General features: G+C 39.6%; 1 protein-coding gene across 3 annotated transcripts; it reads left to right on the forward strand.

Annotated features, from left to right (window-relative positions):
- Positions 1-876: 876 nt before the first annotated feature.
- THSD1 (thrombospondin type 1 domain containing 1) lies at positions 877-26,856 on the forward strand. Of its 3 annotated transcripts, XM_074217212.1 has the most exons (7): positions 877-930; positions 1,428-1,585; positions 6,925-6,985; positions 9,716-9,866; positions 13,294-14,247; positions 18,398-18,556; positions 24,605-26,856. In XM_074217212.1, exons 4-7 carry the CDS (start codon positions 9,809-9,811, stop codon positions 25,984-25,986), a joined length of 2,553 nt encoding a protein of 850 aa, XP_074073313.1. In that variant the 5' UTR covers positions 877-930; positions 1,428-1,585; positions 6,925-6,985; positions 9,716-9,808; the 3' UTR covers positions 25,987-26,856. The 3 variants fall into 3 exon arrangements, with proteins under 3 accessions (XP_074073313.1, XP_074073312.1, XP_074073314.1); XM_074217211.1 differs by lacking the exon at positions 6,925-6,985; XM_074217213.1 differs by lacking the exons at positions 877-930; positions 1,428-1,585; positions 6,925-6,985 and adding an exon at positions 9,280-9,485.
- The last annotated feature ends 390 nt before the right edge of the window (positions 26,857-27,246 follow it).

Raw genomic sequence — 27,246 nt, forward strand, 5'->3', positions numbered from 1 at the left:
TAACTACATTTTAACCTTAAGTTGTCATTTCTGAACGTGTAAAGACTTTCGACAGCAACATGGGAAGGTATGGACAGACTGACTTCATTTGCTCTCCATTTGTAGTGACGAATTTATTTGGTCACAGCTCATGAAGACTTTTTTAAAGAACTTCCCACACCGGTCGAAAATGATGGCTGTTTTTTTAGTCCTCAGGCCACATCCGTGAATCCTTTCAATGAAGGGCCACTTCCCTGGTTTTCCTAGTGGGAAATCCCATTTCTTCGGGTTCACCAGGAAACCCTTAGAAGCACAGGATGTCAGGGCTCCGGGGCCAGTGCCCTGGCACCCAGGCGTGGGGGGCTCCTGACACTCCACAAGAGAAGCCGGCGTTCCACATTCCCGTTAATTGACTTTCCTTCTTAACAAGCGAGAAAAAAATGAGTTTTGGGGAGACCCCAGTGGACTCCCCTCTGCAACTCCTGGGGTGCGGACAGCCCAAAGCGCCCGGCTCGGATACGTGAATGGCCTTGCCTGGAGGAAGGGTTAAAGTGCTGACTTGGGGCTTCTGGGGGGCTGCTCAGTTTTGGGGGGCGGGGGGCAGAATTCTCTCGAGTCCTGCCTGTTTCCTGTCCAGTTTCCTGCGGGGCCAGGGGTGGGAGGAGGAAAGGATGCGATGCTCACCAGAAAGCTCCCCCTCCCCAAACGAAACTTGCCCGGGCTGCGGGTCCGCCCTGCGCCTGGCTCCGTCCCCCCAGCCGGCGGGGGCAGGCGCGGGCGGGGCGCGCCGGCCGGGCAGGGCGTTCCTCGGCCGCCTCTTTCCTGTTTGCCGGTGCCCGGGACGGGCCGAGGGAGCGAGGCCCGGGTCCCAGATGCCGGAGCGAGCCGGGCGGGCTGGGCCGAGGACAGCGGCGCGGCCCGCAGAGGGCTGAGAGCTCGCGGACTGCGGAGGTGAGTCCCGCCGGCCCGGGCCGCCCTTGTGGAGCCGGGCCCCGGCCCCGGCCCCGGCCCCGGCCCCGGCCCCGGCCCCGGCCCCGGGCAGCGTGCGCGCTGGCGCTGCTGCGCGGCGCCCACCTGGGCACCCGCCCCGTCCAGTCCCGAATCACAGCGGAGCCTCTTCACCCCCAAAACCTCCACCCTCGTGACTTTCCCCCCCTTTTTTCCTTTCCTTTTCCTGCTCTCCTGGTCCCATTCCCTTGTCTCTCCCATTTACCGTTTTTTCCCCGAAAGTGGACACATTTTTTATTTTTTATTTTTTTGCAAAAATGATTGAAATCAGAAATAACCTAACTCTGCGCAGTCATTCCACCTTTGTAGCGGGGTTGTGAAACCGGGCCAGGTCAGGTAGTGGAGTCGGATGACTTCCACTCGAGTCCTGTTCTGACACGTACGAGATTTTTGATCACCGGCGAGTCACTGAAATCTTCTAATTCCCCTCCCCTTGGCAGCCACCCCCAGCTCTAAAATCGTAACGTTGTTAGATGTTCATTGGAGCTGCACCGACGAAGAAATCCTCAAGCTGGATAATAATAATAATAATGGTGAGGATGATCCTGTGGAGACGCAAAGGAACCTCCTCTGGTCCCGTCTGGATTACGTTGCGCAGGTAAACCTGGGTCCTCCTAGGCTGTGCCACAACAGTGAGGCTGTTAGCAGAATGGGGAGGTATGGACAGGCTATTGGGGCAGAATCGGGAGCTATGGACAGACTATTGTGGCAGAATGGGGAGCTATGGACAGACTATTGTGGCAGAATGGGGAGCTATGGACAGACTATTGTGGCAGAATGGGGAGGTATGGACAGACTATTGTGGCAGAATGGGGAGCTATGGACAGACTATTCTAGCAAAATGGGAAGGTATGGACAGACTATTCCAGCAGAATGGGAAGGTATGGACAGACTATTCCAGCAGAATGGGAAGGTATGGACAGACTATTCCAGCAGAATGGGAAGGTATGGACAGACTATTGTGGCAGAATGGGGAGCTATGGACAGACTATTCTAGCAGAATGAGAAGGTATGGACAGACTATTGTGGCAGAATGGGGAGGTATGGACAGACTATTCTAGCAAAATGGGAAGGTATGGACAGACTATTCCAGCAGAATGGGGAGGTATGGACAGACTATTCCAGCAGAATGGGAAGGTATGGACAGACTATTCCGGCAGAATGGGGAGCTATGGACAGACTATTCCAGCAGAATGAGAAGGTATGGACAGACTATTCAGCAGAATGGGAAGGTATGGACAGACTATTGTGGCAGAATGGGGAGCTATGGACAGACTATTCTAGCAAAATGGGAAGGTATGGACAGACTATTCCAGCAGAATGAGAAGGTATGGACAGACTATTCCAGCAGAATGGGGAGGTATGGACAGACTATTCCAGCAGAATGAAAAGGTATGGACAGATTATTCCAGCAGAATGAGAAGGTATGGACAGACTATTGTGGCAGAATGGGGAGGTATGGACAGACTATTCTAGCAAAATGGGAAGGTATGGACAGACTATTCCAGCAGAATGGAAAGGTATGGACAGATTATTCCAGCAGAATGAGAAGGTATGGACAGACTATTGTGGCAGAATGGGGAGGTATGGACAGACTATTCTAGCAAAATGGGAAGGTATGGACAGACTATTCCAGCAGAATGGAAAGGTATGGACAGACTATTCCAGCAGAATGGGAAGGTATGGACAGACTATTGGGGCAGAATGGGGAGCTATGGACAGACTATTCCAGCAGAATGAGAAGGTATGGACAGACTATTCCAGCAGAATGGGAAGGTATGGACAGACTATTGTGGCAGAATGGGGAGCTATGGACAGACTATTCTAGCAAAATGGGAAGGTATGGACAGACTATTCCAGCAGAATGGGAAGGTATGGACAGACTATTCCAGCAGAATGGGGAGGTATGGACAGACTATTCCAGCAGAATGGGAAGGTATGGACAGACTATTGGGGCAGAATGGGGAGCTATGGACAGACTATTCTAGCAAAATGGGAAGGTATGGACAGACTATTCCAGCAGAATGGGAAGGTATGGACAGACTATTCCAGCAGAATGGGGAGGTATGGACAGACTATTCCAGCAGAATGGGAAGGTATGGACAGACTATTGGGGCAGAATGGGGAGCTATGGACAGACTATTCCAGCAGAATGAGAAGGTATGGACAGACTATTGTGGCAGAATGGGGAGCTATGGACAGACTATTCTAGCAGAATGGGAAGGTATGGACAGACTATTGTGGCAGAATGGGGAGCTATGGACAGACTATTGTGGCAGAATGGGGAGGTATGGACAGACTATTCTAGCAAAATGGGAAGGTATGGACAGACTATTCCAGCAGAATGGGGAGGTATGGACAGACTATTCCAGCAGAATGGGAAGGTATGGACAGACTATTCCAGCAGAATGGGGAGGTATGGACAGACTATTCTAGCAAGATGGAAAGGTATGGACAGATTATTCCAGCAGAATGAGAAGGTATGGACAGACTATTGTGGCAGAATGGGGAGGTATGGACAGACTATTCTAGCAAAATGGGAAGGTATGGACAGACTATTCCAGCAGAATGGGAAGGTATGGACAGACTATTCCAGCAGAATGGGGAGGTATGGACAGACTATTCATTTGCTCTCGACAGACCCCAGCTCCATTTGTAGTGGTTTATCATCAGATGATGAGTTTATTTGATCACAGCTCATGAGACTTTATCAAAGCGGAGACACAGAATCTTAGAACTGCAGTACTCAAGTCTTCTTAAGTAACTAGCAGAAAATTTCTCATGAAACAGTTAATCTTGGAGCCATCAAGCATGGAATGGCTATATAAGAACTTCAGCTTAGTTTATCAAGCATCTACTATGAGGATGAAAGTGATTTATTAAGAGGGCAGTGTGGGGGCTGCTACGTGGTACAGTGGATAGAGTCAGGAGTACCTGAGTTCAAATCTGGCCTCAGACACTTAATAATGACCTAGCTGTGTGGCCTTGGGCAAGCCACTTAACCCCATTTGCCTTGCAAAACCCTAAAAAAACAAGCAAGCAAACAAAAAAGAGGGCATTGTGATAGTGCATTGACATCTTGAAAGACATATAGCCAAGGATCACCAGTAAAATATGGATTTTCAGTGTGTGATAGAGTGATGGAGCTGAATGGCTTGCTGAATAGAGTCAGGAAGACCTGAGATCAGATTCAGCTTTAGACACTAGCTGGATGATCCTGGGCAAGTCACTTAACTTATTTGTCTTAATCCACTGGAGAAGGATACTATTCCAGTGTCTTTACCAAGAAGCCCCATGGACAGTGTTGTCATGCTATGATTCATGGGGTCACAAAGAGTTGGACACTCAGCAACAACAACCTTTAGAATGTAGAGTTAAGGGGCAGCTAGGTGGCGCAGTGGATAAAGCACCAGCCCTGGAGTCAGTAGTACCTGGGTTCAAATCCAGTCTCAGACACTTAATAATTACCTAGCTGTGTGGCCTCGGGCAAGCCACTTAACCCCATTTGCCTTGAAAAAAAACCTAAAAAAAAAAGAATGTAGAGTTAAGGTGGACTGTCCTTGTGTAACTTTGTAACAAAAAGCAGGCATATGAACCCATTCATCAAGATCGCTCTTAAATGAAGGAGAATATTTGCAAAGCAAAGCAAATTTGAATATACATAGCATGAAGTAATACCTCCATTCAATAAGATTCTCTGGAATAAGAAATTTTCTCCATTTCTGCCAATTTAATTGTCTCTTCTCTGAAGTGGCAAAAATCACTCTTTCTTCTGATGTCCATGTCACTAAAAAGACCATATCACTGATTTCCATATTATAGAAACTACTCTATGGTTAGTTCCTATACCCTGGCTAGGAGAGCAATCTGTGGGATCTCAAGTTATTACTTTTGGTCCAAGTAGATATCGTTATTGCTGGGATTCTTTTTTGGCTTGAGACTTTGGCCAGTGAGAATATTTACAAACAGTTCCTTTCCCCATTCCCAACGTATACATTTAGAATTGCTTTTTCTGTAAATGTGAGCATATATTTATGTGAATAGTATACATTTTCCTGAAAAAAATTTAAAACTAAACATTCATAAGTGACACAGTGGTGGGTGTGTACAATAAGTTAGAGGAAATGCAATAAGAACCAACTAAAAAGCAAATGAATGAGAACTAGCACTCAAAGTTCTTTTCTTACTCTTAAAAGTTTTCTTTTTCTGGGGTGTCCTATTACTTTTGGGTTGGTGGTCTAGTTAGCAGAATTTCCATATTTACTTGTAGAAGCCTAAGCATATTCTTTCTCCTTTGTATATCTATCTCAGAGAGGTCCACTTGGAATTCCTCCAGGTTGCACCACATGATAGGCATAAACTAAACCTCAGAAAGACTTGCATTATATGGAAAGATGAGCAGGTTGGTCATCACAATCACCAGCATTCACTCAAGGGTTCTTTTTAAATGGTTCTGACTATGAAACAGGCAGTTTTGGCAAAGCTGCAGAACTTTTGGAATTGGACAATCTTTCCCAGTCCATGTTGCTGAATATCAGTTACACAGCATAATTTAATTCATAAAATCTTTTACTGGTACATGATCATAATGATACTTTCTGTGAAGGTTTTGTCTGCATCCTTTGCCCTATCTATGTTTTAGATGTGAAGGTGAGCAATTCTGTAGAGGATTCCATCATTCTGGCTAGGAGGGCTTTTATTTTGTTCTAATTACCATCCAAATCTCTGCTACTCTGAGTACCAGAAAATACTTGTTTTTTTTCTTTTAACTAATTATTGAGGGTTTTTTTGTTTTTGTTTTTTAGGTTTTTGCAAGGCAATAAGGTTAAGTGACTTGCCCAAGGCCACACAGCTAAGTAATTATTAAGTGTCTGAGGCTGGATTTGAATTCAGGTCCTCCAGACTCCAGGGCCGGTGCTCTATCCACCGGGCTACCTAGCCGCCCCCTTAACAGATTATTGTTGAGTGAGAAAGATAAATTCAGATGTCAATATCTCTTTTTTCCTAAGAAAGCTAATACTTATGTATTATATATGTATATAAACTAATAGTGAGGCTTTAAAACTAATTTTTAAATTAATAATTAATTTTTAATTAATATATATGTATCAGATATGTATATATTTTAATGTATATCTAATTAACACTATATGGTATCATATATGTATGTATATTTACATATATAATAGCAAGCCAAAAAACATTTTTTTCCCAGAAGAAATGGACATTCAAACACTGTAGATCTTTTTTCAATAGTCTGACCTGATTCCAACATGAGAGAGCCTCTCATTCAAATCTTTCTCCCAGGTGGTCAGCAAAAAAAAATAAAAAATAAAATATGCTGCATGAATCATCCTTCTACCGATATGCTTTAGCAAGAGCAAATTTTGAAACACTGACAAAAGAAAAAACAGTAAAAGTATTTCATTTTTAGCATTAAAGATAATTGCTATTCATCGATTCCTTCTTTAAATTATATCACCTTAAAGAGGTCTAGTTGTTTGGAATCATAGAAATGTCATTCATTCCTATACGAAACCCAGACTTCTATGTGTGAAGCTCTGTGATAAACATCAAAAAGAGACAAAAGAGATAAATGCTCCTCTTAAAAAAACTAAAATCTAGCTTAATAATTATTTGTAAAACTGTCATTCTATCCAAAAAAATCAAAGTGATGATTTTAGTATGGGTGGTGTAATAGTCCACTGGACTTGGAGAGAGAAAAATATGAGTTTGAATCCTGCCCCAAACATTTAACTAAGCTATGTGAGTCTGGGCAAATCATTTGCCCTCAGCCTCAGTTTTATCTTCTGGAAAATGGGGCAATAATAGCAACAGCTTCACAGAGTAATTGTGAAGGTTAAATGAGATAAAATATGTAAAATGTTTTGCAAACTTGCTATACAAATATAAATGCTGCCTAATTTTTTAATTTAGGAAAAATTGTGCTTTGGAACAGATGGAATATGGATTCATCCCCAATGGGCCAATATATGAGGTCAGGAAAGTAAGACTAGTGTTTGACTTTTACAATCTAAAGTGTAGTTGATTTTCTTTCATGACCTCCTCAACATTGATATCATCAATCACTATGACCTTCTCAATACTATCTCCTCTCTCCATTTTCATTCTTTCATATCATTTGTCTTTCCTCCCTAACTATGAATGATCCCATAAACTCTGTCTTGGAACTTTATCTTTTCTCCCTTTATACCTCCTCTTTCTTGGTGAAATCATTAATTCCCATGGATTCAATTATCATTTTTGTGTAGATGATTCTGGGATATATACTTATATATAAATATATACATACATAAGTGTATATATAAATACACATACAAATATGTATGGGTATATATGTCTTTATGTTTGTATCTATCTAGGTTTTTTTTTTCCCTGAGCTCCAGCTTTACATCACCAATGTCCTTTGAACATCTCCAGATAGATGACCCATGGGTATCTCAAATTCAATATCTCTAAAATAGAACCCATCTCACCTTCAAATCACTTCATGCCCAAGTTTCTCTGTTTCATTTAAGTATGCTACCATCTGTCCAGTCACATAGTTTCACAACTATAGAGGCATCCTTGAGTCTTTTTTCTTTCTCACCCATATCATTATATACATGATCCTTTACCAAGTATTATTGATTCTGCATTAACATCATCTCTGGTATCTATCCCTTTCCACCACAATAATTCACTTCTTTCTTAGACAATTGCAATAACATCCTTCCTAGCTTCTTTTAAGGTTACCTTGTGGTCCATCTCTTTCATGAAACTTTTCCTAATACCTTTAGTTGATAGTTCTTTCTCCCCTCTTCTCAAATATCATGTATGTAACTGCCTAACTATAGTATTCATTTAGTAAAATGTAGGCTCCTCCTCTCTACCATAAAATGTAGACTTTTTCGTTTTGTCTTTTAACAGTGCTGCATGCATAGTAGAAACAATATAATGCTTGGAAGTTTAGCAAAAGTCTATAATTTGAGCAGTGTGAGACAATCAGGTGGGGCAAGAGCATAAGGTCTGGAGCTCAGCTCTGAAGATATGACCTTAGACACTAATTGTGTGACCCTGGGCAAGTCACTTAATCCCTGTTTGCCTTGGTGCCTCATCTGTAAAATGGGAACACACTAAACTATTCCATTATCTTTGCCAAGAAAGTCAGACATGACTAAATGATCAAACAACAGTCAAATAAAATGCTATTAATAATGATGATGATAATGATGATGATAATAATGATAGCTAGCACTCACTTTGCAAAATGCTATACAAATGTTAAATAATTTTATCCTCACAAAATGATTTAAGGGAGGGGAGGTACTGTTATTATCCCATTTTACAAATAAGGAAATTGAGGTAGGCAGCCATTAAATGACTTGTCCAGGGTCACACAACTAGTGAGGCCAGATTTGGGTCTTCCTGATTCCAAGTTCAGTGCTCTAATATCTATACCATTTACATGCCTATTACATTGGCTATTTATATTGATCAAATTTGTCAAATAATTGTCAAATTTGTGCTTCTACTGTGTGCTAAACTCTATATTTTAGATATACAGATAAATTCTACTGTGTACTAAACTCTGTATTTTAGAAATAAGGGTGTATGGGGTGTTCAGGAGGACTAGCATCTCATCCTCCCATCATTTTTAATTAAATGGTGACCAAGAGTCTGAGGGCTTTCCTTCCCAGAGCCTCATCCGCCTTTGGTATACACTTGATTGTCCCAACTCTCACCTGGGGCTCCAAGAAACTATAGCTTCACTCTAGTAAATCATTTCAGCAGATGAGCTAAACCTGTTGAAGAATGTTTGTTTACCCCAAGCATGTGAAGACTTCCCTCAGGGAAGTCAGGGAAATGGGCAAATAAATGCAATTAATTCCAGGAGCCTGGGAGCTGACCCAGGTGGGTCCTTAGAGCTTGGTTAGATATCAAAGATGCCAAGGTCATGTATACTGGGTCATTACCAATTCTCTTGAATTTTTCCTGCCACTTGATTTCTATGATTCAGGAAGATAAAATGAGGCTGGGGATGTTGTGCCACTCTGACTCACTTAAATTAAGTTCACAAGTCAGGACATCATCCATGATGTCATCAATCTTCTTTGAGAATGAAGCATTAACAATTTTAGAAATATCTTTCTGGTTTTTCTGCCAGGTTCTTAATGTTGTTCAGTTGTTTCAGTTATGTCCAACTCTTCATGACTGAATTTGGGATTTTCTTGGCAAAGATATTTGAGTGACTTGCCATTCCCTTCTGCTCATTTTACAGATGAAGAAACCAAGGCATATGGGATAAAGTGACTTGCCTAGGTTCACACAGCTAGTAGGTGTCTAAAAGCAGATTTGAACTGGGGAAGATGAGTCTCACTCTATTGGCTAGGCCAAGGTTCTTAAGCAGTTGATTTAATTATTATTTTTTGTTTGTTTGTTTTAGGTTTTTGCAAGGCAAATGGGGTTAAGTGACTTGCCCAAGGCCACAAAGCTAGGTAATTATTAAGTGTTTGAGACTAGATTTGAACCCAGGTACTCCTGACTCCAGGGGCCAGTGCTTTATCCACTGCACCACTTAGCCTCCCCTAGTTGATTTAATTATGAGATAAAGGGAAGGAAATAGAGCCACATTTATTTGAGAGAAAATATACTCACATTCTAGGGACTCTGTTGAAGGGACTTTTAATTTTATGAATTGTACTAATTAAGGCTTTATTTTCTGAAGTTGCAATTGCAGGTGTTCTTGAGAAAAGTACATGTAATTTGGTTGTGAGAAAGGACATGAGGAGTCCAAGGACTTGGGGTGCTGCAGATCAGAATGAAACGAATGTTGAAAGACTTTTCAAATCTATTATTAATGGTGCTCTGTGACTATGGTGAGTACAATATGCTCAAGAGTTACCATACAAGGGTATAAAACAAAAAAATTAAATATGAAATTTACAAGTTTCGTGATGTTGATTGATGATCCCTTTTGGAGCATAATGTGATTTAGTAGAAAACTTGCTTTCAATGTGATTAGTAACAACTTAACCCCCCCCCCATAACCTTCACATTTGAGTTAATGTGCTCTTTTCATGATTTCGAAATACTAAATACTTGTCTGAGTAATGTATTTTAAAACTAGTAAAGAAATATAGGAGAAAATTCTAAATCTTCCTGCATGTTGGTGACAGAATAAACGTGATTTGTGAGGAGCCCTGTCTTAAGCTCCATTTACTTCTATCTTACCCTTTCTAGTCATCAGGCAAATGGAGGATTTCCCTCCATTGTTGCTTTGCCTAAAAAAAAAAAGAACAATGCAATTTCACCCTCCTATCGTTTTTTAATTAAATGGTGACCAATAGTCTGTTTAGAGGGTTGTGCAGTGATATTTCACATTACCTAATGAGAGGGTGAAAGGCTGACCCAGTTAAGAAAGACTGTGTTATTAAGAGGACACAATCACAGAAGTTAGATCTGCTGTTCACGATCAATTGGTTGTGTGGTTCAATTTTGGAATGGGTCTTTTTTTCACACATTTGAGGTTACAATTAAGAATGTGTCAGCCCTGGGGTGGCTAGGTGGCACAGTGGATAGAGCACCCACCCTGGAGTCAGGAGTACTTGAGTTCAAATTCGGCCTCAGACACTTAATAATGACCTAGCTGTGTGGCCTTGGGCAAGCCACTTAACCCCACTGCCTCGCAAAAAAAAAAAAAAGAAAAAAAAAGGAATTTTTCAGCCCCTTTGGGAATACAGAAAGATGTGATAAAGGGGTAGACATTATCAAAAGTTAAAGACTAGGGAGAGAACTGACACCAAAAATCAGAAAGCATGGTGATAAAAAAAAAAATATTGAAGTGAAAATTCAGAATTTGAAGCTGAATTCTTTCTTTTTCCTTTTTTGTTTTTAGATTTTTTACAAGGCAATGGGGTCAAGTGGCTTGCCCAGGGCCACACAGCTAGGTCATTATTAAGTATCTGAGGCCGGATTTGAACTCGGGTACTCCTGACTCCAGGGCCTGTACTCTAACCCCTGCGCCACCTAGCCACCCCTCCATTTGTTGTTGATTTTTATTCTGTTGTGTTTGATGCTTGATGACTCCATTTGGGATTTTTTTGGCAAAGATATAGGAGTGGTTTGCCATTTCCTTCTCCAGCTTTTTTTAATAGATGAGGAAACTGAAGCAAACAGGGTTAAATGACTTGCCCAAGGTCACACAGTGTCTGAAGTCAGATTTGAACTTGGGAAGATAAATCTTCTGAACTCCAGGGCTGGCCTCTAACCACTGCACCACCTGCCATTCTTTTAAAATAATAGTGCTTAGCATAGCATATGACACATAGTAGGTATTTAACATGCTAATTGACCAACTCATTGTTATAATATCCTTGATTGACTGATTATCTTAGTATTTCTTCATCGTTGATTTTATAGGGATAGTATCACAAGACTCTTGGGAGAAAAAAATAGAAAGAAATCCAAATTATCTTAAAACACTTTTTAAATAGGAAAAAATATACATAGAAAATGAGAAAAGAAAAATAAACTGAAGGCATGAAATCAGTTGTTTTCCTTTTTTTCCTATTAATGATTCAAATAATATGAAAAAATCAGTTCATAGGTCTTTTAGAACAGAATGGATATTCTTCAGAGGTTGTAGAGCTTTCGTTTTTAGAAAAAACTTTCATCCCAGCAGGTTTACAGCTAATTGTTACAAAGCCAGATTTTGTCTTCTGTGATATGTGTTTGGATACATTTCAAAAGAGAAACAAGGATACTTGTGTGTTATGGCAGTGGGTTCTCTTTCTATACTTCACTTTCATCATTTCAAGTTGAATTTGATTTTTTAAAAAAGATAAATCCTTGAGTATGTGTCCTGCTTAGAATAGGGTCATTTACTATAAAATCATAAGCATCTCCAGAGAGATTAGTTAATTTATAAGGAAAAACATCACAGAATCCATTTATTCTTCACTGGATTTTGTAAACGTCCCTTTTATTAGCCTGACAAACATTATATACCCATCCAAAATTCAGCACCACATCCAGCTAGCCTGACACTAGTTTCTTTTCTGACAAAAATCCTCAGCATAACAGAAGACTTTGAACTATCTATTCAGGAAACCATGAATTTCAAATCAATTTTAGGTTTTTCCCTTTTTCATTTACAGCGATGCAGCACAGTTGATTCTTTTTCATGGTGTAGAAATGGAACCAAACTCTGGTCAAAGGAAACCTGAGCTATGTCACTAGTCCTCAGTTTTCTCATCTGTAAAAAAGTGACCCAGTAATCATCTTTACAGTAACCCAGTAATAATCTTTATTACTTAGATAAATATCCTTCCTATAAATAAATCACAGTTGTCCAAGAAATCCCAAACTCAAGTAATTAAGTAGGTGGCACAATGTTTAGAGTACCGGGTCTGAATTCAGGAAAACTCATCTTCCTGAGTTCAATTCCAACCTCAGATACTAACTATGTAACCCTGGGCAAGTCAGTTAACCCTGTTTGCCTCAGTTTCCTCATCTGTAAAATGAGCTGAAGAAGGAAATGGCAAACCACTCTAGTATCTTTGCCAAGAAAATCCCAAATAGGGTCACAAAGAGTCAGACAGGACTGAAACAACTGAACTAATATTGTTAGAGCTGTAAATAAATTTTGTCTTTTTCCCCCCCTCTAAAATTTTAAATTATTTCTCCTGCTTCATCTATGTATATGTAACTTTATATATGTACATGTATTCATGTGTATATGTATATATATGTACATATGTGAAAGGAGATGATTTTATTACTTGTAATCTCAATGTGTTTTGTAATAGTTAAATCCCTTTAAGACTATGAATGGAATGAAACCACTTTATAGGTTAAATCATAGAATCTCAGAGTTAGAATGGACCTCTGAGGTCAGCTAACCCACCCTGTACCTGAATAAGAATCTGTGAATCTCCAGTGATGTGTAACTCTCTTCCCACCAAGGCCTACCATTTCATCTTTGGACAGCTCTAAATCAGTTGGCCAGAGTCCAGGCTTTGCTCCAATTACACAGTGTTTAAGCTCTCAAGTGATTGAATCTGCTCTGAGTATCTTGATGCTTAAACTGACATACCCTTTGTTTAATCTTTGATGCCAATTTTTTGTTGGGTAGAATTGAATTGAGTTGATTGGGGACTTTGGGGTATCACCAAGATCAAATAATAAAGTTGTCAAAAATGACTGGGAGCATTTTTTCCTCTCATTCATCTTTCCCACCCAAGTAGTGGTAGCTGTAAATATTCCTCTGTATAATAAAACATTTTCTATGTCATTTTCTTTCAGTCCTTGGTGAAGCCGAATACCTCCTCTTGGGACAGCCAAGTCACATAGCTTTAAGCAACAACACGGTGTCTGTAGATTTCCAGTATCCTGATGGAAAAAATGCAACAATGAGGAATGTGTCTGTCCTGTTGCTGGATGTCAGCAAAAACCAGACCATTACCACCAAATACCTCTTGACCAACCAGTCCCAAGGCACGCTGGAGTTTGAGTGTTTCTATTTCAGGGAGGCTGGTGACTATTGGTTCATACTGAGTTCGGCCAAAATGGATAATAGCACAAGAGTCCCTTGGCAGGAGAAACATGCCCTTCTGAAGGTGGAGTGGCCTGTGTTCCACATTGATTTCAATCAGACATCAAAGGCAACAGGACATATCTTGCAAGTGGGACTTTTTACAAACCAGCCACTATGCTCTTTCACTACAGACAGACCAGACATTTTGGTGGATGTTACCTTTGCTAACAGCATCTCTGAACTGAAAGAAAGCCGAGATCAACCACTAGAAAAAAGGATCAGCAAAAGGGTTAGCCTTGCTTCAGTCCAGTGGATAGAGTTTGACTGTGCTCCCATTGGTTCACAAGCTTATGCCACTGTGTCATTGAAGCTGCATGATACTGAGTCAGTCATTACCTCAACAGGACCCGTTGACCTGGTCCACCGATTTGGCTACAAGCTTGTGACAGTGCCAGAGCTAACATGTGAGTCCTTGGTGGATGTAGTGATAGTTCCCCCTCCATGTACTTTTGCCCAAGGAATGGTCACTGTATACAAGGACACTGTCAGGAACAGACCTGGTTGGTTGGCTGAAAACATTGTTCCCCTAGGGGCCAGCAAAACAACATTTAACTGTACTTTGTTTGCCATGGGGAAAAATAAATATTGCTTTGAGTTCAACCTTTCAAGCAAAAGCCATTTCTCCTCGAGGGAGGAGTGCATGATGATTCAGAGAAATATAGGTTGGTATTGCAATTGTCTTGAATTTGTGCTTTCTAGTCTTTGCTTGCTATTGTCTTGAATTTGTGCTTTCTAGTTATTGACTTTATTGCTTAGTGTTTAGAAGATCCCTTAATTTTTCAAGTGTGACACATGCATTTTGTCATTTATTCCTACCAGGAACGCAATCTACATTACTGTTGTCTTTATTTCGGAAGTTAGGGAGACTTGAGTAAATGGTCAAGAGACCCCACTAAAATGACTATTCAAAGTCTGTGGCAGAGCTGGGATCGAAACTCAGAGCTGATTCTCAGTTCTTGGCATGCCTTGCTGAACTTTAATGATTTCTGTTTTCTCTTATCTAAATAGGCCATGCCTAATTCCCAACATCATTTAGCTATTTTAATTGTACATTCTCTTCTTTATAGGTCAGTAGTTCAATGTATCACTGATTTTATCAAATGGGCTTGCTTCTTCCCAAGTCATAGTCCTTCTGGCCTTAATAGAGTATCTGTTTTAGTTTTGCAAACAAAATTTATTTGGTGGCCAATCTTTTGATGATGGATAAACTTCTCTGTACTTAGCTAGGACTGTAGTTAGGTGATAGGTATATATTACACCACTAGGTCTGTACTAGAATGAAAGAGAACCTTCCAGTTGAAATAGATATCTAGCTAGAAGGAAGTTCAGAGTCCATCTAGTTCAACCCTTTCATTTTACAGATGAGAAAAATGAAGAGTTGCAAGGTGAAATTTAAGGTATCAGAAAGTAGATTTGAACCCAGATCCTCAGGTTCTTGAGTCAGGCTTTTTCCATTATCATGATCTTCTATGGTCTTCAACAAGGTTCATATGAGTTTGGAGATAGAGAGGGAAGGGGACATCAGGTTAGTTGATAGTTAATTGTGGTATAAAAACCAAAAAATATAAATGAAAATTTAAAAAAACAAATCACCTTCACATCATAATGAGATATTAGAGTAGATTTTTAGTGAAGTAGTTGGATCTTAGAAGCAATACTTTTTTTAAAAAATGATACAAGTGTTTTATTATTTATATAATATTTTTGCATGGAGTTCCCTTATCTTCACAGCATATAGCTATACTATTTAAATAAATCTGAACATAATTACATAATTAGGAGTGATAAAAGGAGCTTAAAGACTAATGTAGCTTTTACACTCTATTGTGTATCATAAATTGCCCACTTTCACAAATAAATATTGATTCGCAATCCCTGGGAGAGAATTCTTCATTCCAGTAGATCTAGCAGCATGGAGGCTACCCAGATTTTTTTTGCTGTAATTTTTAGGCTTTCCTCTCCTAAACCCCAAAGTTCAGAAGTGGCTGAATTCAAATCTTTTCTCACCTTTCCTTGCTCATTTATTTTTAAAATATAAACTAATTCTCTAGATAGTCAAGATGGCCTCTAAGTTTAATTCTCTTCTATAGCAATAGATATACCTGTACTCCCAAAACCACTAGCTTGGCAGTGACTCCAATTCTTAGATTCTTTTGAAAATAGAATGATTGTATGTATGCCTATGCTTCCTTTTCTGAATATATTTTAGGTACTCTAGAAAGTAAGCTCCTTAGGTCAAAACTGACAGTTTCTCACTCAATTCACACACAGTGCATGTAATAGAAATAGTCACAACCATTCTTCCCCCTGATTTTTTTAACCCCCCCCCCAAAAAAGAAGTCTAAATATGAGAATCAGACCTGGTTCTGGTCATTCTGTCTTTTGTTATCTGTCATCACATGTCCTAGTAACCCTGCAAAGCTTCCCCAAATTAACCTTAAACAACATCACAAGTCCATAAGATATGTGTTGCAACTGGACTTATTATAAGACAAAGGCATGTACATATGGGAACTCCTTGCAAATACTTGCTAGTACAGTAGACAAAGGAGAGGGCTATTCATCTCGAGTTTCAGATTGTAAATTTTAATAATTGTAGTCTTTCAGTCTTTCCCATTTCCATTAGAATTTCTTATAAATATATCTTGTTTAAATGTTACTGATCTCTGGAGCAAAAGAAAAAAAACCATAGAATTAAACCTTTTCTGAGACTATATCCTTTGTTTTCTATTGGGATAGACAGGAATCTGTACTTCCCAAATTTCAGGCAGATGATGTGCACCCATTTAAAATCTTGCAGCTGGCTTAGAATATGAAAAGCCAGCTGAACTTGTTTCACATGTATGTATAGAGTGGTCTAACCAAAAAATTATCAGGCTGCTTTGTGTGTGTGGTTTTTATGGATTTCATTTTATTGTTCTATTGTCACAAGTTGCATGAGCATAAAGATGGAAGGTGTAAAGCTGAGCTCTGCTTTACTTTTCACTAAAATGACTTTTATGCTCTTCAAGTTAAGAAAAAAAAGAAGAAAAACAGCAATAATTTTGTAACAAAATAGGATAGTATAGCAGTATATATTTTAGCATAATGTTATAGTTATATGATATAATATAGTATATTTTGATATATTAGAGTATATAGTATAGTATACTAGAACAGCAATAATATTATTTGAACTTCCATAGAGCTTTTATATATAAAAATAAATTTTTACTCACCTTATATTTTTACTCACCTCAGTATAACATTGAAGCTTTTAGGACTCCTTGAAGGAAATGGGGATGTTGAACCTGATGAAGACCCAAATAGTACATAATAGCTGTTTTAAAGTATGTAATGGACAGTCATGTAGAAGGAAAGACTGGAGTACACTTGTTCAGTTTAGATCCAAAGAACAGAAACATGAGCAGTGGATAGAAGTTGCAAAAAGACAGATTTAGGGTTAAGCCCAGGAAGAACTGCCTAACCATCAAGGCTATACCAATATTAGAGTGATGTCATCAATTCTCCCCTCAAGCAAAGGTTGGATCTTGTGGAGGGAATTCCTGTTTAGGTTCAGGTTGGACTAGACTGCCTCAGAAAACCCTTCTAGCTCTGAGATTTTATGAAAAGCACCAGCACATTCCTTGAGTGTTAGGGGTACACTCCAGAAGTCCCTGCTACTATCAGGGGAAAGGGAAAAACTAGGGGATTACTTGAGCTAGGGAGCTCTGAGCTGCAGTAGGATTAAAGAGTAGTGGTGGTGGTGGTGGTGGTGGTGGTGGTGGGGTCTATACTAAATTCTGCACCCATATGGTAGACCTCAAGAGTAGAGAGTCAACAGGAGGGGGCAAACCTCAGAAATGGAGCATTTAAAGCTTCAGTAATCAGCACTGGGATCATCGGACCTGTGGGTGGCCATCGCACTTCCAGCCTCAGCAAAAAGAGAGAAACCGAATCTCCAAATAACAACAATAACAACAAAAGAGAAAAACCACATTCCTGATTTTTCTCTGCCCCAATTGTGATACCCAGCAGGTAGAGCACAAAGCTGGGTTCTGTTGAAATGTTGGATGGAACATCATTACCACACCTGAGTTGGAGTTGGCCCAGGAAATTAGTCTGTAAATGTTCCAGCTCTTGTGAAAGTCCCCAGAGACTTTTAATTATCAGAAGGGGCCAAGAATTCAAGTTCCATGACTCATCCCAAAGAAAGTACCTCCTGGCTAGCTCCAGTGTGCATCTTCCCAACACTGGGGGGTTGCTATGGAATCCTCTGTCAGCTGATGAGCAGAAGCAAGGTCTGGCTGGATTGCTTAGCTTCAGTAGGTAGTGTTGGCATGTTCTCGCGGGCCCTAAGTATTATAAGAGAACTGGGGATGGGGGAGGGGAAGGGGAATTTGGTGCCTCTAAGGACACTGACTGGATTTTTCAATGGTTTTTGTAAATTTATTCCAGCTGTCAATGTGTTACATTGTTGCTTGTTTTTAGTTTTAAAGTAAATTTGTCAATAAGATGATGTATTTTTTTTCCAGTCTTTCTGGAAGGTGATATGATACAGTAGATAGGACTCTAAGACCTAAATTCAAATTCTGCCTTGAACACATATTTATGTAGCCTGGACTTCTCTATATGTTAGTTTTATCATATAAAAAATGAAAGGGTTGGACTAGATCTCTGATCTGGTACTGTGGGATTAGAATGGGGTCATGGAGTATTTTGCTTGTTCTCTTCATCTTCTTTTTCTCCTTTATCTTTCTCCCCAGTAAGAGGGAGATGCCTAATTTCCTGTAGAGGACATAGCATTACAAACTTGACCTTGTGTCCTCACAGAAACATGGAGCCTCTGGCAGGCCTGGAACCCGTGCAGTGTTACATGTGGTGACGGTGTACGTGATCGACAACGAATCTGTCTTACCTCCTCCCCCTCCAAGCCTGGCTGTGTTGGAACATCCATAGAGACCTCCTTGTGCTCTTTGGAAGAGTGCTTTAGTAGGTATACTTCCTGTGTACCCAACAAACTGTGTATGGCATTCATGGGTAGTCTCAGATGGGAAAAGAGACTAGGCTCTGTCCTGAACCACTCTAAAGCTAGAAGTGGCCATCAGATAGTCCTGGTCCTAGTCACATTGGACATATTCATTGTCATCTAAGATAATACACAATTAGGAAGGGTATCAAGGAAAGAGTAGTTGATGTGAAAAAGCGGGAAATGGCAAAGATATATAATTGAATTAACGATAGGAAGGACTACCTTATGATGGGTAGAAGGAAGAATATGACAAATTTGAAGAAAAGAGAGCTTTTTCCTCTCCCTTTTTTTCTGGGGATTTTTGTTGCAGTTTTTTGGAAGATTTTTTTCCTCCATGTCTTCATGTCACTAGTCTGAATACAGTAGTGAGAAATACATAATTCTGAGTAGAGAGTCAAGACTACATCTGTGTCACAAAACTGGGCAAATCACCCCATCTAATTTAATCTTAAATTCCCTCTTTTGTTGCATCAAAACTTAGAATGGGGGGGGGCAGCTAGGTGGCGCAGTGGATAGAGCACTGGCCCTGGAGTCAGGAGTACCTGAGTTCAAATCCAACCTCAGACACTTAATAATTACCTAGCTGTATGGCCTTGGGCAAGCCACTTAACCCCATTGCCTTGCAAAAAAAACAAACAAACAAAAAACTTAGAATGGAAGGTGTTTCTTTCATTAAAAGCTGGATTCCTATGTTCTGGTCTTTCCCCAACTTTCTAGATTCTCTGACCATTCCCTCTCTGTCTATTTTAAGTTTTCACAGAATTTCCCAATATTCCCAGCTTCTCCCCCTCACACCATTATTGGACCCTCTCTCTTGAAAAAAAAAGGAATAATTAATTAAATGTAGTCATCATAGTGAAATCATCTGTCATAGATATTCAACATTATGTATCCATAGTCCTTCACCTCTCTTTTAAGAGGAGAGAATAAAGTTTCATCTTTTGTTTTCCAGGGCCAAAACTGGTCCTTGCAATTAGTCAGAGTTTGGCTGCCTTTCAGGGCTATTTTCACTGATGTTATTATAGTCACTGTGTATATTGTTCTTCAGGTTTTGCTTACTTCACTGCATATCAGTCCAAACAGGTCTGCATGATTTGTTTTTGAGGATGCCTTGCTAATATTTTGTGGTCACTGCTTCTTGAAATGTTCACTAAATATCCTGATAGGTTCTAGAATTTTTTCAAGAATTGAAGTCAGGCTCACCTGCCTAGAGTTTGTAGACCTTTTCTCTTTGTATTTTTGAAAATCAGGACAGCATTAGCTTTTCTCTCATTCTTCTCCTTTCCAGTTCTTTCCACTCTTCTAAAGGTAACATTTTCAAGTACCCAAGTATACAACTCATCTGGACCAGGTGACCAGAAAAACTAGGTACTTGCTTACTTCCATCTTACTTGTCTTGAGAATGTTTCCTAATAGCCATTTTTCTTTTGTCTCTTGTCAAATGAAGACCATTCTCCTTGGCAAGGAAAACAAACAAAATCAGTTTCAAGAAGCTCCTTCACTTATTATGGTGCCATGCATCTGGAATAGCAGTCTTATTCCTTCTTTGATCTTTCTCCTTTTTCTGAGATAGTTTAAAAACAGGTCTCTTTTCTTTCCTCATCAACCTTGACTCATTCTCCAGTTTAGCACTTTTGATCTACTCTTGATGGATTATGCCTCATTTTTGTATTTTTCTGTTGTTATTTATTTCCATGGGGAAGCTAGGTGACACAGCTCTAGAATCAAGAGTTCAAATTTGTCCTTGCTGTGTGACCTGGGCAAGTCACTTAACCCTGTTTGCCTCAGTTTTCTCATGTATAAGATGAGCTGCAGAAGGAAATAGCAAACCACTACAGTATCTCTACCAGGAAAACCCCAAATGAGATCATGAGGAGTCAGACATAATGGAAATCACTGACTAACACAGAGCTATGATGAAGAGATATGCTCCCATCTTTTGAATTTATCTTTAAAAAAAAAATCTGTTGACTGAGGAAATTCCCCACTCATTCACATTCATCTCTTTTAATAACATTCTCCATTTTCCTCCTCATTAGAATTGTTCTTTGTACTGTTGTCCTTGTCTCCAACTTGTATCCTGATTTTGATACACAAAAACACTCACACACAGTTTAGGTGTAGAACTAAGCTTCTTATGAGACAACTTCAGTCTCAAATCAGGAAATGCTGGCAATATGAAGTTTCAAGGTCATATTTCTCAATTAACTTTGCTCAGTTTTAAAACATCAAATCTCAGCAGCTCCTTCCAATCGTTTCTGTCTTTCCTTTTTTTGTCTATAAATAGCTTTATGCCAACACCTTAGCTCATCTCCCTGTGTCTTCTCTTCTCAGTCTTTTTACATGACCTTTCTGTACTACCTTCTAACTTTCCTTTGTGACACATAGACTTTCTTCTCTTGATTTTCTCTATGAGCTATCTTAAATCTTCACAGCTCTTCATCCAAGTGCTATCATTATCACATTCTCTTGCAATACCTCTATTCAGGGCTTCACAACCTTAAAAGCAACTCTAATTAGCTTCTACATTTAAGACCCTATATTTATACTTTATGATTTATTATTATTATTATTATTATTATTAACACAACAATATTATTAATACAGCAATTATTATTATTAATACAATAATAGATAACATTTATATAGGACCAATTATGTGTCAGATACTCAGCAAAGCACTTTTCAAACCCGGCTCAACAAAACTAACCAAGACATCAATCAAACCCAACATTATGTGCAGCCTACAATACCCACAGACCTGCCTCCCATCTTGTATTTGCACTTTTATGAACACACTTGCAACCATGTATTTGGGGTTTCTTTTCTATATGCACTATTTTTTTTTTAGCAGACAGGCTATTCTCTTGCATCCAGAGGGAATAACTACACACACCTTTAATTTATAATGGATGTGTAAGACAAATACTAAAGGGTGGTTTGTTTGGTTTTTTTGGCACTAAAGCCCTTTATGGGTGAAATCTGAGATGGGCAAAAAACCCTTTGAAAAAAATATTTTTTTCTCCCTGCCCTACTTTACTTCTCTAACTTAGAAATGGATACATCAATGCTTAAGTCATCAACAATCATTAAGCAATATCCTTTATACTTCAAGCCCCAGTGAAAATTTCACCTTCTACAGGAAGTCTTTCCCAATCCATCTAATTCTAGTGTCCTCCCTCCATTATTTTCTATTTCTCTTATTCATAACCTGTCTGTATTTATTTGTTTATCTCCCCTATAGAAGTTGCTTGAGGTCTTTTTGCTTTCTTTGTATCACCAGCATTTAGGGGCGGTTAGATGGCGCAGTGGATAAAGCACCAGCCCTGGAATCAGGAGTACCTGGGTTCAAATCCAGTCTCAGACACTTAAAGATTACCTAGCTGTGTGGCCTTGGGCAAGCCACTTAACCCCATTGCCTTGCAAAAACCTAAAAAAAAAAAAAGCAAAACTCTGGACTGTATCCCCAGCATTTAGTCCAGTGCCAGGCAGATAGTAGGCTCTTAATAAATGTTTATTGCTTGGCTAGGTACTAGGTACCTAGTAAATTCTTATTCCTGGCTACTTAATAGCTACTTAATAAATGCTTATTGCCTGGCTATTGCCAATGAAAGTCACAGACAAGGTAGGATAACATTTTCAGGAAATGATAACATTCAGGAAAGGATAACATTTTCAAGCTACAAGTTTTAAGGAAGCTAAGGAAGTTGGCACATAGATTTAAGTTGGAAAGAATTTTAGAAGTAATTTCATCCAACTTCCCTTAGTTTTTTTTTGATGGGTCAACTGGAGTTGAGTGGTAATTTAGAATCTGAACTCATGTCTGATTCAAAAGATAACATGATCAGCCAAGGTCGTGAACAAAAGTCATATATTTGCTGCAATTAAGTTTCATTAATTTACGATATAATTAATTTAGCAGCCAGCATTTATAAACTACCTATTGTGTGCAAGCACTGTGATAGGCTTTGAGGATTCAAATACAAAAATGTAACAATCCTTGCCCTAGAGAAACTTATATTCTAAAGAATATAAAAAACTATTAAGTTGTAAACATTTAATTGGGAAGTTAAAGTTTGATTTACCTTTAAAAATGAAAAATTTCACTCTGGTCTGACTCTTCTGGATCTGAGTGTTCTTTTAGCCACTAATCACCGAATCTGGCTCCCAGTAAATGCCTAATAACTATTTGTTGATTGACTATTCAGCAAGAGATTGTGCCAACTTAGTTGTATCAGTGCTCCATCTAGTGGAATATCAATTATTTCCCTTTTATTAACAGAGAATGTTGATTATGAAAGCTGGGTGGATAGCTTAATGGAGTAGAAATCATAGGATAACAAAGACATCACAGAAGAGGACCTCAGCTATTCTCTAGTTCAGTTCCCTACAAATAAGGGAAATGAGAAACAAGAAAGTTAAATGGCCTGTTTGAAATCATGTAGGTAGTGAATAAAAGAGAAGTTAAATCCAAGTCTTCTGAATCCAGAATTAACTTTCTTTCTACTGTCTCCAAAGTTGGGGACCAGAAATAAGGGAAAAGGTGATAAAGATTAAAAGAGAAAAAGGAGACAAAAGTCAAAAGCATAGGACTGAGAGAGCCATGGCATTTCTGGACAATAAGTAGAAGATACATTTTTCAGAATTGTTGAGATTTCAGATCCAGAGACATATAACACATGGACACCAAGAAAGTTTGATCTCATTAGTGTAGAGGCCCTCTGTCCACTCTTTATAGATCACATGATCTTGTTTGTTTTAGGGAATGGTGTTTTACAAATTATTTTTGTTGAAATAATTCACCCCTTGGTGAGACCCACAGATTCACAAAAGCATTCCTCAGTGGGACTCACAACTGTTTATATGTCCAGTTGACTTGGCCTTCAAGAATACAAGGTCTTTTCCAAGTTATAATAAAGAACCACAATGGGACTTGAGGGAAGGCTCTCCTTTTATACTTAACTTTATAATGGTTCAAAGTTGATAGAGATCCATAATTCCAACCACATGCTCAAATCCCAAGAATTTCCTTTGTATTTTCTATTGATACATTTTGCTTAAACACAATGGATATTTTCTAACAACACCCCCCCATCAGTTTATCTTAAACTTTTTGGTCTCAGGACCCCTTCATACTCTTAAAAAAATTTAAAGACCAACCTCAAGAACTTTTGTTTATATGAGTTTTACTTATACAGGTTATATCAATTGATATTTGCCATATAAGGACATTAAAGTACCCAAGTATTATTTTGAAAATAATCTTTAACCTTATGGTCCTTCTGAAAAGGTTTTGGGAATCTCCAAGGGTCCTCAGACCACCTTTTGAGAGTCAGTTCCCCAAATCATTCCCTATAAAGTAAATTCCCTAAAACCAGGTAAATAAAGGAAGTGTGACTATGTCACTTTTCATTTTGGGGGGGGGTAATCTTATTTTTTATCTCAAAATGTAATTTGAAAGTGCTGTGGGCAGGGGAAGGGGGAAAAAATCAAGCACATATTGAAGTGCTATGTGTCAGACACTGTTTTAAATGCTTTTAAATATTTTCTCCCTTGATTTGTAGTTTAAAAAAAACTATTAGAATTTATTTTAGGGTTTTGCAAGGCAAATGGGGTTAAGTGGCTTGCCCAAGACCACACAGCTAGGTAATTATTAAGTGTCTGAGGCCAGATTTGAACCCAGGTACTGAAGACTCCAGAGCTGGTGCTCTATCCACTGTGCCACCTAGCCACTCCTGATTTATAATTTAGAAAGGGCAGGAATTCTAATTTCCAAGCAAGTTATCCTCGTCAAGATGTCTTGTTGCATTATCTGGTGATCTTGTAGTCGGTCTATACAAAGTGTAGCTCTAACAAGCTTTCCTTTTGATAAGACTGTTAAACTGAACTATCTGTATCACTTTGACTTCTTTCTTAACCATCAGATATTTAATTAAAATCTCAGTCACTCAGAGAAGATAACATTGGTGTATAACATTTTAAAAGATTTTTTTGAAAATGTATTTCAGCTGTCAAACCTTCCAGCCCATCTCCGGTCCTACCCAAGGGACCCTTGAAAGCGAGCAACCTTGTCACTGTTACCGGGATCTCTCTGTGTTTGTTCATAATCATTGCCACTGTCCTCATTACCCTCTGGAGGAAGTTTGGCCGGGCTCCCAAGTGCAGCACCCCGGCACGCCACAACTCAATCCACTCCCCCAGCTTTCGGAAGAACTCTGATGAAGAGAACATCTGTCAATTGAGTGAGCAGAGGGGAAGCTTCTCTGATGGGGGTGAGGGACCCCTGGTGAACCCTGGGGAGATCAATATCCCCTTGACCTACCGGAGGAGTGTGCAGCTGACTCCGGAGGAAGAAATCTCTGGCAGTGAGAGCTTTCAGTCCAATGCCCAGAAGATCATTCCCCCTCTTTTTAGCTATCGCCTCGCACAAAAGCAGCTTAAAGAAATGAAAAAGAAGGGTCTGACGGAAACCACCAAAGTGTACCATGTTTCTCAGAGTCCTCTGACTGATACAGTGGTTGAGGGGGCTGCTGGGGCTGCTTTAGACCCAGAAAGTCCAGAAGAAGCCACGGTGAACAAATTTAGAATCAAGTCCCCTTTTCTGGACCAGTTGGCCCTCCACCCAGGGGAAAGACCTCATTCTAGGTTAGATTTTAATGTGACTCTGGCCAATCCTGCATTGAGCCCCAGCCAGACCCTTATTCGTAGAACACACCCGAAATACGTGGGCAGCAAAGGGGGCCAGTCTGAAAGGAGTTATCCCCGGCACTCCCACTTCAGGAGAACAGCAAGTTTCCATGAAACCAAGCAAGTCAGACCCTTCAGGGAAAGGAGTATGTCCACTCTGACCCCACGACAGGTTCCGGCTTATAATTCCAGGACCCGAACCTGGGACCATGGAGAAGATAGATTTAGGCCTCGATCTCGGGGAGCCTACCCATGTCCTGAGAAACTGGATCATCCCCAGGGCACTGGGATGGTCAATGAACCAATCAGTCCTCCCTCCAAGTCCCACACCCTGGGCCTTCCAGCCAAGAAACCCGACTTGATCAATGACCGTCCAGCCGGACTGGTGAATGGCACAGATAGAGCTGAACCCCACAGACATAGGAGGGGACCTTCACCAAATCACAAGAGTATTTCAAGGAAACAGCCCTCCCCAACTGCCCCCAAGGATAGCTACCAGAGGGTCAGCCCTTTGAGTCCCTCCCAGTACAGAAAAGACAAGTGTCAGAGCTTCCCAGCACACCCTGAATATGCTTTCTATGACAATACTTCTTTTGGCCTTACTGAGCTAGAGCAAAGGATGCTAGACTTGCCTGGGTATTTTGGATCAAATGAAGAAGATGAAACAACAAGCACACTAAGTATAGAGAAGTTAGTAATCTAAAGGAAACATGAGAGTGAGGACAAAACTATAGCATCTTCATCACTCTCTAGTCCATGTCCTCACTCCCTGCCTTCAAGCATCATCCCTTGGACTATTTTCATACCACTTTTTGTATCACTAGTCAGAAAATGGGGAAGAAATGATCTATGGGAGGGAGTGTGTGTGTGTGTGTGTGTGTGTGTGTGAGAGAGAGAGAGAGAGAGAGAGAGAGAGAAATGAGAGAATGAGAGAGAAAGAGCAAAAGGAAAAGAAGAGAATAAAAGAAAATGAGATAAAATGAGAGAGGAGAGAATAAGACAGAAAAAGAATGAGGAGACAGAATGGAGAGGAAGGGAGGGAAGGAGGAGGGAGGAAGAGAGAGAGAGAGAGAGAGAAATGAGAGAATGAGAGAGAACGAGCAAAAGGAAAAGAAGAGAATAAAAGAAAATGAGATAAAATGAGAGAGGAGAGAATAAGACAGAAAAAGAATGAGTAGACAGAATGGAGAGGAAGGGAGGAGGGAGGAAAAGAGAGAGAGAGAGAGAGAGAGAGAGAGAGAGAGAGAGAGAGAGAGAGAGAGAGAGAGAGATTTGGAATTATTTATCCTAAACTTGTTTCCATTGTTATCCTATTACCATTGGTTAATGAATAATAAAACAATAATAATGATAACAGGAATTGGTTTCTTTGGGGGCATGATGAAGCATGCCAAGATGTAACTCAGGAAGGTGAGCTTCTTGGGAAGTTTTCCTTGCAGCTTCCAACTTGAAGCCAACCTTTTGAGTCATACCTTAAGCCATTAGTTCTGGAACAGAGTGACCTTGGCAATGGAAGATTGAATTATAATGGATAAATTGCAGATACTTTAGGAATCTTGTAACCTTAGGAAAAACTTTAACATGTTCCATATATATATATGTATATATATATATATATATATATATATATATATATATATATATATATATATATGACAAGTACAGTCAGGATAAAGAATTTTTTGGAAACAAAGTGATTAGACTAGGAGAAATTAGTCATTTAATGAGCTGCTAGAGAAACATGATTCTTTGAGATCTACAAGAGGAATTTCACAAGAGTTTTTTTGTGGAGCCCAGAACCCAGCTGGATAGACACATTCAGTTCTAGTCTGGAGACATAAAACCTCAGGACAGTTATCTAGAGGAGGAGCCCAATCAGGGTTTCTGCTAACATTCACCCTTGTCCACATCATTTACAGTTAAATCTTTAAAACAAATAACCTGGTTCTTGCCTACTATGGAA

The sequence above is a fragment of the Macrotis lagotis genome, chromosome 1, assembly GCF_037893015.1.
Source record: "Macrotis lagotis isolate mMagLag1 chromosome 1, bilby.v1.9.chrom.fasta, whole genome shotgun sequence".
Taxonomy (NCBI): Eukaryota; Metazoa; Chordata; class Mammalia; order Peramelemorphia; family Peramelidae; genus Macrotis; species Macrotis lagotis.